This window comes from Tachysurus fulvidraco, chromosome 15 (genome assembly GCF_022655615.1).
Source record: "Tachysurus fulvidraco isolate hzauxx_2018 chromosome 15, HZAU_PFXX_2.0, whole genome shotgun sequence".
NCBI classification, from domain to species: Eukaryota; Metazoa; Chordata; class Actinopteri; order Siluriformes; family Bagridae; genus Tachysurus; species Tachysurus fulvidraco.
The window spans coordinates 15,440,464-15,452,469 of NC_062532.1; the positions used below are offsets into that span (position 1 = coordinate 15,440,464).

The 12,006-nt window shown below is 38.9% G+C and overlaps 1 protein-coding gene and 1 long non-coding RNA gene across 4 annotated transcripts in view; both read right to left on the reverse strand.

Moving 5' to 3' along the window:
* The window catches only part of ppp1r9ba (protein phosphatase 1, regulatory subunit 9Ba), a 41,510-nt gene extending 29,504 nt beyond the window's left edge, over positions 1–12,006 (reverse strand). For all 3 annotated transcript variants that reach the window (XR_007138021.1, XR_007138020.1, XM_027139183.2), the window contains exons 1-2: positions 11,849–12,006; positions 8,927–10,339 (exon numbers count right to left, since the gene is read on the reverse strand). Coding sequence is in view for 1 of the 3 variants with exons in the window: in XM_027139183.2 (XP_026994984.1) it covers positions 8,927–10,282 (1,356 nt within the window). In the remaining 2 variants the exon portion in view is untranslated. The remainder of the gene's footprint in view (positions 1–8,926; positions 10,340–11,848) is intronic.
* LOC125138902 lies at positions 204–1,819 on the reverse strand. The gene is made up of 3 exons (XR_007138022.1): positions 1,528–1,819; positions 840–884; positions 204–665 (listed from the first exon to the last, which is right to left on the reverse strand). It is a non-coding gene; the product is annotated as an uncharacterized LOC125138902 (long non-coding RNA).

Consider the following 12,006-nt stretch of genomic DNA (forward strand, 5'->3'; position numbering starts at 1 on the left):
CCGGGAGAATTAAGGGGAAAGTGCGGTTAAGAGAAAGAGAGACAGCATGGAGGCGGGAAGTGGAGAGAAACAGGGCAATATGTCAGAGAACGGAGATATATTTAGAGAGAGAAGATTATAGAGAGCATGTCTGGAAGAGAAGGCCGTATGCAAGAGGCTGTTTGTGAAAGAGAGCTGAAGGAGTAAGAGTACAGAGGGAATGTCAGAGAGAGAGAGAGAGAGAGAGAGAGAGAGAGAGAGAGAGAGAGAGAGAGAGAGAGAAAGGCACATGAGATGAGAACAGAGGGTGCAGTGTGCCGCAGGCCACCAGAAGACTGCTAAAGAGGAAGGGGGAGGAGATGGAAGGGACTGAACGAGCCTGCTGGACACTCAAACATGACCTCTCTGCTACACTCAATACAACACTAACGTCCTTTTCGCACCATAACCAGAAGTGGAAATACTCACCGTTGTGGTATTTTTTAAAGCCCGTGAAAAAACCTGAACAAAATGACACAAACATCCTCTACAACAAATACTCTAAAAACATTAAAAGATTAAAATCATTAACGAAAACCTCATTAAGGTCCTCTTCTAAAAGGGAGGCTTTGTGTTCGTCCTATGGTCTCTGCTTAACACTCGATCACAAAGACCTCTCTAAGTGCCACTGGTCCACAGTGACATTCCTATCTCAAAAAAAGAAATAAAAAAGAGCATCAATCACAGCTAGAAACAGTCTGTTCCTTTTATACTGTATACTACATCTTTATCATATTTCACTTCCTATATGTTACAAAAGAAATGCAGTCGTTAAGCTCCTTAAAACATATATACAGTAACTGACACGACAAAAGCCCCACCCTCTTGGTCTTGGTGATTTCCAGACTGTCCCCTTTTCAAGGTGTCTATGAAAAAAAAAAAAGAATACTCTACATAGGATTCGGATCATCAATCACTGACATTTTTTAAAGCAAGACAACAGAATTATCTTTCACAGTTTGTGTTATTGTGTATTTAATTGTTACGTATATATGTCATATACGTCAACTTCTTTTAAGCAATTTCCTAATTTTTGGGTCATGTGAAAGATTTTGTAAGAGTTTTGCAATTGCTTTAATAGACTACCTCAGATTTGCTGACTCATTTCATCAGACCACTAAGCTAGCTTCGTGGCTTTAGCTTACACTTGGCATCAAGCTGTTTGGTTTAGCTTGCGTTATTAGATTCTGATCAGTTTATGATGAACATTTTGTTAGTTTGTTAGTAGGTATTTTCACTCCAAGCTTTCATTTTGTGACTTCACCTATTGTTTTGTTATTCATAACTTATACAATATTGATACCTCATAAATAGATTTAGATCATTCAGAAAGATCAATGAGTTTATTGTTTCCGGTCTACAATGCTTTTAGGAAAAGTTAGCATCCATGAGTTATGAAACTAAAAAACCAGCGGAAAAAGTGTGCAATTTGCATCTAACGGTCATTAAATCAAATTTTGTTTAAACGGTGATGTGACTGCTGAAAAGTCTTTCACACTTTCTACTCACTTGATGTACGAAGACATGATTGTTAATGTAAAGTAAAGGTCTTTGTAGACAGGGATATGGAACAGGAAGATGTTTTACGTCACATGGCCTACTTCCAGCTTCAGCCTGTGAAGTGTGTGTACACATGAAGAATTCAAACTACAACACATATCGCCACATTTGTGTCAACAAGCAATTTTAAGCAGTGCAAGGCAGGTAACATTTTTGGCAGTATTGTAATTTTATTATTATAATTCATTAAACAGCCTTGAGATGCATTTCAGCAGAACAGATTCATTATACCACAAATCTGTTAAAATGTTTATGTTGTTGCTTTTTCTCTCCACCAAATGGGGAAAAAAAATTCTATCACTTCTCAGAAATGATGCAAAATGCATCAGTACAGCAACCAATAGCAATGCGATGGCAAATCCTGCACTGGCCTTTGCTTTGACTGGAGTGGGTTTGTGCGTCACTACTCTCTTTATGTGCTTATATAACTGTGAGGGAAGCTGGGGACTGTCAAGGAGACACACACAGACAGATTCATACATTTAAGTCCTCGGTTGGTGGCCTTGGGAGTAGAATAACTCCAATATTATCATGTGTTTCATTTCCAACACAAAATAATATTAAAAAGCTCTCTTAAGGTTTAAATACCACACTATTTTTCCTTGGATTTCCTTGGACTTGCAAAAACAAGCTCATCTTGCCAACTTGCCAAGGCTAAGACCTTCAACAAAAAGAAATAAAGAAATAAAGAATAGATCTCACTACAGAACAAAAAACTATTCAATTACTTGATTTTTATAGTACTCAGTATATTTTATAGTACACTTTTATTGTTTAAGCTGAAAGTGTAAGTGTGTACCATAAGTGTAATGGTCCTCTGGGTGAATACTATAATAATAATAATAATAATAATAATAATAATAATAATAATAATAATAATAATAATAATAATAATAATAATAATAATAATGAGAAGAAGAAGAAGAAGAAGAAGAAGAAGAAGAAGAAGAAGAAGAAGAAGAAGAAGAAGAAGAAGAAGAGGAGGAAGAACTGGCATCCTTTATTAAACCATGTGACTGATCATTAAAGCTTCTGGGCAGTGTTGAAGATAGTGTTCCAGGATCTCTTGTGAAGATGGATGTCATTAATTCTGTTAATTTCATGGTATTTTAGTCCTGCCTCTGTCAGGAAGTTAAAGTTTGTTTGATATATTATATTTCTAACAAAATATGGGAAAAATAAACTCAAATGGAAACACTGAAAATGACTTGTTACATGTTGTTTCACGATGGCCCTGTCACTGAATTTAAGACGATGATCCACATGTGCAGGAAAAACAGCTTGAAATGTTCTGCATGACGGGCTGGAAAACGATCCCCTGACTAGCATCTACAACCTTGTTAGACATTACAGAAAGTGCCTATGTGCTGTTACTGCATGTGATATATGACGTGCTCACTTTAATGAAAGCTACCAATAATTCTGGAGTTGACTGTATTCTCTGCTACAGATCTCTGCTTACTAAAACTGCCAGACACAGGAAGAGTTTATTTCCCCAGGCAATCACCCTGATCAACAACTCACAATAATTAATTATATTCACTGCTTCTTATCATAAGTACTACATTATCAGGACTGTCAGTCATCACATCATCTGTATATTACACACTACTGCTGCTGTATATTGTACAAAAGCATAATATTGCACAATATTGTTATTTGCACACCCACACTTTATGTACATAACTGATCTGTCATATTCTATATTCATATTTTATATATCTCATTCATTCTATATGCATATTTTATACTCATTCTGTCTATATTGTATCCCATCGTCTGCATTGTCATAGTTTGTATAGTATTGTGTATGTCTGGACTTTTGAGAGTCACAAACTGCTGGAACCAATTTCCTTGTGTGTGTCAACACACTTGGCGAATAAATCTGATTCTGGTTGTGCAATGTGCTGCTAAACAATTGTATATCCACAAACAAAACTCTGCTACCTTTGTGTTGGAAAGCATTTTAATTGGCCTTAATAACTACTTACACACTGGCTTTATCTCTGCATTACTCTATAATTCAATGTGCACATGATACATTATGGTATTTCGGTATCCACTTCCTGCAAGAGACTAAATTAAGAATAAACGCGTTGCTTATGATACCTTAGAGATCTCGGCATAAGGAAGAGAACCAAAAAAAAAATGTGTAGGATATTTATAGACAGGACTTACGAGAAGAAGAAAAAAGAAGGATGTGAGAGTTTGGTGGTTATTGAGTTTTGCTGCTTAGAGTGCAGGTCTATTTCTTTTGTGACCTCCTTTTATGTCTTTACTCCATCACTCTTGAGAAAAAAAGTAGGCTGCACATAGGTAGGGCTGAGCAATATCCAAAAATACTCGAAATGGTATCCGTTGTGGAAAAAATAATAGATCCCACAATATCTGAGTACATCTCTTCACCCACCAGTATTTTTAATTTTTTCAACAGTATATTAAAAATATTTCTACACATTAGCTAAATGCATCTCATAAATGCGCTTGATGAGGAATGGATTTTATTCTGCCTAAGTTAGTATTAAGGCCTAATGCAGCTGTTTAAAATGATTTTCTAACTTTCTATAAATTTTAAATAAAAAGAGTCATGGATTACTGCAGATTATGTATTTCTCTATATATGTGACATTTCATAAAAATATGAATCATAAAAATAACCTTCAAAAAGTTACACTATGTTGGAGCTTAATATAATTCAGTGTCTATCCAGGAATCACCACAAGCAAATGAAAGTCATCAAAAGTCAATCTAATTATAGTACATTTTTGTGGAAATGTTCTTCCTGTTTAAAATAGTCAGTTTAACCAAAATCCCACTCTAGCAACAATGTAGGTACAGTAAATGCCGTTCACTGTATCTTAAAGCAACGTGGATTTTATGGCACTGTGAATGAATAATAAATATTGGGGTTTTTTCTTCTGGCACTCCAACAATACCTTCCAGTCATTCAAACTTCAGTACTGCTCAACATGCTCTTAGAGAATTGACCAATTGTAGTAATCCTATTATACTCATTACTGTTTGACTCAGTATAGCTGCAGTGGTCAAAGGATTGTTTCTTACATAACGACAAATTACAGCTGGCCACATGATGACATTCAGTCTACAAATGGCTGCTCCTATTTGGAACTGCACTTTTTGAAGCACACTGGATCGAATTCTGAGTCCTTGAACAAAAAAAAAAAAAAAGCCAACCCAACAAAGCAGGAAGAAAAATGCAGAGACATGTAACAGCCATGCAATCAATAGTCACAGCTTTATTTAATCTGCAATTAAAGCCAAATACAAACCTAAAAAAACACTTTTTATGTTTAAACATAGGATGGGAATAATATTGTTTATTACAGACTACTGCAATTGATTTATAGATTTCTTTCTGCTGTTATGAAGAAATGCCAGTTATTGTCCTACTCAAATCAGCCATCAACCCAGACAACATCCCCACCTTTCACAACAAAGCAAAGCAATTTGCTCGGTCTGTGGGCAGCGGCATTATCTGTGACCAAACGTAAAGTACAATATGATGACAGAGGAAAAACAAAGCTTCAACAGCCATTGTGAAGGACAATTGGCATTCAACATACATGAAGGAAATAAATAAAAACCTGCCATGAACAGAGAACTTTTAAGTTTCTCTAAAAGAATGATCTAATTACATGTTTTTAAATAAACATGTGAAGCAATTCTCCTTTATTTTCAGGATAGCTAATCAATTTGCCTGCTTTAGCATACCTTGGGTTTATTAAACCATACCAGGCAGCTCTATAAACTCTCTGAGGGTGTTCAATAAATAAGGGCACAAACCAAATCTTGGTTACAAAACCAGTCTCTGCTAGTAATATAAAACAAACTACCTCCATTGAAACTGCTGAATCAGCATGGATAGTGTTGCAGCCATGATAAGCAAACACATCAGCTAATTAAGGTAACATACAGAAACTGTGTGCAGGCAAATGAATGTATGTATTTTGGTTTTGATACAAAGACGATAACATCAACATAGTGGATTTACTTTTTTCCTTTCTGGAAAAATCCATTTTGACTCCTTCAAAAAGAGACACCACTAAGAGAATACAGAGACTGGAGCAAGATTCAGGCCTCTTCGGGTTCTTCCTCAAATTTCGCCATGGCTGGCGTTGGTATTTCACAAGGCCACAAACCGGCTTAATATTCATCTGGAGATTATTATGTTAAATGCTGAACAATGTTCATTCTGAATCTTCATGGAGGACTGAGAAAGCTGAGCAAGAAACATAATGAAGTAATCTCAGAATTGTAAAACATGTTACTAAGACTGACTAAACAGAAGGAAAAAGAGCTCTATCATCATTGTTTCACTACATAATTCCATGCTGTGCCCTCTAATTTAATGCCTGCTATTTAATCTCCAGAATGTCTAAAAAATACACAAAAAAGTGAAGTTGAATGTGAACATTCAATTCGCAGTTTACTTCAATAAATGGCTCTGTTACAAGTATTAAGTTGCCTGTATTTATATCACTACTGAAATGACAAAAATATTTTTTTGCAGAAGACATTTATGGCAAATGGCTTCAAACATAAATAAAAATGCTGCTGAGAACACAGAGGTATACGTTTATTCCATGTTAAGCGAGTAGGATACAGCAATGCAACCACCATTTAAAACCAGAAATCATTTTAGCTTCAAGCTACTAAACAAGAAATGCGAATATAACGAGATGATCTTAATATCTTTAAATAATTAGTATATAATTAACATTAAGTGCAGTCAGCTGTAAATACACAATCAATTGTGTGCTAAATCAGAAATGAACTGATCCCTGAGACATTTCTGAGACCAGCTTAGGATTTCTCAATATTGAAGGAAACTATTTTTAGCCACTGGTACGGATTTAAAGTCCACGATGCATTTTTTAAATACCTGAGATAATGTCTCTCTGATAGATATAGAGTTGCTCAACTGTGGTAAATCAAATCAATGGCTGCTTTATATCCTAAAAACAGTAACAGTATTAACATTCCCATGAGCTGTGTGACAATCGGAGCTTGCTGTGTTTCGACTATGTTATCCAATATTGGCCCTTTGGAATTGAATGTTTTGCACAGACACGAACAATCGATTTCAATTCTCATTCTTTGATTGCCGTGATAGTCCTTGTTCATGCATAACACCATTGTCCTTTCACTTTATAGAATACCAAGCCTGCAAGTATAAAAGCTGAACACAAGCATTAAGTTTACAGAACAATGAAAATGCCATACTGTTCTCTGACTAGCATAAAATCTCAATGAAGCCAGCCACCTCCTTCCATGCAACTGCTGGACCTCTTCCTGTGTTTGAAAGGATAAGAGGGGCCGCCCAAAGCTGCCTGGAATCAGGAAGCATTTAATAATAAGGCCAGCCACAAAGCAGGGCATGTACACACATGTACACCCTACACGGATGATTGCTAATAAAATTGCAAAGTCATATAATTTTGTCTCATTCTTTCACTCCAGAGCGTGCCATTTGTTTCTATCACTACTGTAAGCTGCTGCTGTGTAATCTACATGGCTGCAAAGTTTACAGATACGCGATGAACAACGAGGGGAGGGAAAAGAACCAGACATGAAATGACAGAGGACAAAATGAAAAGATCAAATGACCGGCTAAGGCTGGTAGAAATTGCCCTTTCCTGCTTTTTAGACACAATTTTTTTATTCACCTTCCGCTGCTTAATGTCGTGGATAAGAAAACCTTTGCAGTGAAGAAGGTTCTTGCAGCCTATAATTAGTCTGCATGGCAAAAGAAGTCACAAAGGAAATTGTTGGTGCTTAAATGGTACACACTGAAGAGTTTGGGTATAATTTAAAATTACTTCATATAGACAAGTCACTATGGCATTTTTATGAAATGCTTCGAAGCACTAGTAAAGCTTAACATCCAATATAAGTGTAGGGTGTTTAAGTACTACAGGCTTTTATTCACCCTTTCAGTGATATTCTCTATGTCAGTAATTTGGCACAATGTGTGTATTCTGCCTACATACTGGGAGCCAGGCATTGCAAAGCACCACATACACACTCTTTTCAGATTGTTGGCCGTGGAGTATTCATGGTAATAATCCATTGCGTGTAAGAGAATGAATGAATGAATAAATGGACAAAACCTTTTTTTTTTGTAAGCATCTTTTTACATTTCACTGTGACATCACTGAGAGCAGAAATCCATACACAGTGCGAGCAGACACACAAAGATTTCTTAAGACAATTCCAGTTCTCTTAAACACGACTAAATTTTCTTACACATTTCACTACACTTCGGTTTCAGTTTTGTTTTTAATGTGCCCGAGTCTTGTCACTTGTCCTTAAGAGCACCAAGAACACCATGTTAACGGTCGGCCTATTACTGTATTCACTCAAATAAAATTTGTTAGATGACCCCTTGAGAGGACGAGTGACCGAGTAAACATGAACATCATCTGGCACTTTTAACCAGACAGATATAAAGAGAAGCTTGAACATAACCAGTCAGTCCCAGTCAATTAAAGAGTTGATATAAATACTTAATATTTCTTCCCTTTATAGAAGAATCTGATATGCTGCTTTCATATCCTGTGTTCCTAAATATGAAGGAAGTGACTTATAAAGGAGAGAACTAAATAAAAACATCCCAGGGTCCTAACAATTTTCGTGGGTGTGGCACGTGATGGGTGCAGAAGCAAGCTAGCATGTGATCATATGAAGGCACCAGATCAGACAGTTCTTACAGGAAGTGGCTGAACATTTTGGTTAAAGATGTATTCTGATAAACACAGAAATGCAAAATGAAGCTGGCAGAGACTGCTCCGCAAACCTGTAGGAGACTATAAATACTGCCAAACAGCTTGTCTGTCACGGGTTGAATTGTGTGTTTCTGAAATGGCTACCTGCTTGACATACCAATGTGTGCTTAAAATTAACTATGCAATTACTGAAGTGATTTATGTGATAGTAAAAGTAATAGCAGTCCTTGGTAGTTAACCTTTGCCATTCCATCTCTAAATTAAAATCTGTCAGCTACACATGGCATTAATGACATATGTGTAACATTATTACACAGGAGTACTCTGTTCAACTGAAATGTGAACACTACAGGAAAAAAAAACAATGTGGACTGTGTATCCTCAAAGAATACTCAAAATAATCTGTCAAATAGCAGAGCACTATGGTTTGTCAGAATCTTGCATAAGGTAAGAAATCTTGCAATATATTCTGAGCAGCAAAATCTAGTGATGTGACAAAATATCATCCAGTCTTCTGTTACTGACATATTCCAATGGAAACAGCTGCTGTATTGATTATTTTACAATTAATCGTGATGTCCATCACTTCATAAACTGCTTACCTTAATCGGCCCACTGCTGAAACGGATCTTCCTGCTGGCTGGAGGTTCATCCTCATTCGGCAGTCCCGGGATCTCTGTGCAGCTAGATTCCGGTTCAAAAGCCTCATCATCATCAGCCTCTTCATCCTCATCCAGCTGACTCCCACCAGAGTCCTCACCTACACCACTGTAGGCACTGATGTCTATCAGGTCAGCTTCTGAATAATCCTCCTTTAGGGTCTCTTCCTCTCCTGCCTCCTCCTTTTGAGCGGAGGTGTCTCCTTGGTTCAGCCTGCACTCATCTCTCTGCTCAGCCTCGTGACTGTTTTCAGCCTCCCCATTTTCAAGGGAAGCGTGAACCTCCGCATGCACCAATCTGCTCCCTGCTTCCTGGCTAGCAGCATCCTGCTCCCCAGGTATGGACTCTGTACTAGTTCCAGTAGAGTCTTGGAATTCTTTTGACTGCTTTGCATTTGGCTCTGCAGAAAAAAGAGTCTCATCTGCTGATAGCTTGTTGCTTGTTGCGTTTGCTTGGGATCCTGTTCTCCTTGGACTTCTAGGGGCTGCTTCTTGTTCATTAGCCAGCAATTCATTTTCTTGGCTTCCTGATTGAGAGATCGTTCGCACCTTTTTTGGAATGACTTTGGGGCGAGAGGGCGTAAGTGAAGATGAAGACGGCCGATGGAGATTGTTCCGCAATTCTGCCTTCTCAAACACAGCACTCAGCTGACTAACAGTGGGGGACACTGCCTCGACAGGCCCACCTTCTGTGTCCAGTCTGTCTAGGGCTTCTGTGCTGCCATTGAATCGTACGACAACATCCAGACGACTGTCCTGGAAGCCAGAGGCACGTTCCTTCTTCAGGAGGATGCGGTTGGTAGCAGCCTGCTTCTCCTGCATGGTGCGCTGCTCGAAAATCTTGCGTGTCTCCTGTAGCTTAGAGAAGCCAGATGAAGGTCCACGGGCACCTCCTCCATCAGGCTTTCCATCAAAGCGACTCACACGTTCAGAAACAGTTCCGCCTAGCTTGAGAAGGGCGCTGTGGTCTACATTCTCATTAAGACTGCTGGCTCTTGGCAAGGAGAGGCGCACTGCCTGGTCTTTCATCTTTGACGGATCTTCTTCGTCCCCGGGGGAGCCCATCTGCATGAACATGTTCTTGATGCGATGGACATTGGAGCCGTACCTGCGACCCCGTCCGATAGGTCGTGACTTTCCCTCTTTGCCATCTTCACCGTTTGCAGCATCAGGGTCTTTGACTGGTTTAAGTGACTGAATTCCTGCCTCGTATGCATTCCTGTGTGGCGACGCGCTCCGAGCGCCGAGCGTGGTGCTTGTTGTGCCGCTAGCTGCAGATGGGGGTTCAGTCTTCATCATGGTTAATCAAATGGTGGTAAAGAAAAGTCGAAACGGCATAGCCTCCTCCCTTTTCCCCTGGAGGTGGAACCCCATCAGTGGTAGAAGCAGCAGCAAATAGAGACAAATCAGTATTATGAAACAGGCGAGCGAGACATATACTTTCCCAATATGAAAGTGACTACAAATGGTATTTATTAAATATGTAATAAATCAATGAACAATATGATGTCCCACTTGTGAATTTAATTTTCATACAACATGGTCATATGAAAAGCTAAGGTAATTTGGAGGGGTCAAGTATCCTGAAGGGATTCAGCTTGGAACCTTTTCGAGTAGAAAATCCTCTGCTGTACAGTTCTACATAAAATCATTAAAGGTTTTATTAGCAAAACATAACCAAAAAAAACACCTGATCGATAGATCAAGCTGATTTACCCCCTATAACAGTAAGGCTAGGGGCAGGGTTAGCATTTGTACATTTTCTGTCAATTTCATTTCTGTGAAATCAAAAAAATTCAACCACATCCCTCTTGATCAGTTCAATTTGCACGATCAGCCTAAAGAAGGCACAGATTTTGGAATCTGCTATGAATCTGCTTTATTAACCAGTGAGTATGTATGACAGGCTACAGCATAGGCCTATATTTTATGTAAATTTCTATCCTTTTTTTAAAGGAGGTTTTGTATTTGCTTTCATATGTAGCTATGCCAGTTACAAATATTATTATGACATTAATTGGGACTTAGATCGAAATCAGAAGGTAGTAAATACAATACAGGTCCTGTTGTAAAAGTATAATCTTGATTAAAGCGTTAATAGTCTTTGGGCATGTGGGTAAACTAGTGGTTAAGGTGCTGGGCAAACAATCAGAATGTTGTGAGTTCAATCCCAGCTCTACCAAGCTGCCACTGTTGGGCCCCTGAGCAAGGCCCTTAATTGCTCAGTTGAATAAAAATTAGATTTTGTAAGTCGCTCTGGATATAAGGGTGTCTGCTAAATGCTGGAAATGTAAATGGACAATAAGCTTTCCTAGGGCAATCAGTATGCGGTGCTATTTCCTGGCATGGTGCAGTAGGCTTTGTTATAAACCCTTTCTGTGATTGATGCCACTAATTTGATCTTGGGCTTTAGGTTGTAGGCTTCGGTTCTATAAAACACTGCATTGTAGCTACATTTCTGTTTCTTATGTGGTGCAAAAATCTCATGGTTGGTGTAATAAAGACAGCTTATGAGAATAGTAGGCGATTCATTTGCGTGTGTCGGTGAACATCGATGCTGTCAAAACAGGACGGCGGACCGTGTGGAACGGCGAGGCCCCGTTCAGTGCTGAATACTGAGGCTGCATCCCAAACCGCAGTCCTAGCGGCCAAATAACACGGAGAAATAGAACAATATGCCGAGAAAGCACGCTGTGCACGAGCTGACATGCGAGTTACTGCATTAGTATACGGTTCTGCTCGTAGCCTTTTGTCTCGCTTACGTCGCTTCCTGCATCTTCTGTCGCCCAAAATAACGGTTCTGTTTTTCAATCAAAGGCAGAAAGGAGTTCAAAAACACATTCAAGCGTAACTACACGGACTTACCTTGTATTTCGTGTTCATCAAAGATCCGGTGCGTTAAACTCCTTCCGCTGGCGAGTTCATTGTGTCCTCGAGCCCTTTTCAGCTTGTCGGTTTCCCCGCGAGCGAACAGCAGTGACGCGGCCGTGCTGTCTCTCCCCGGCTCGCGCGCACAGCTCAGC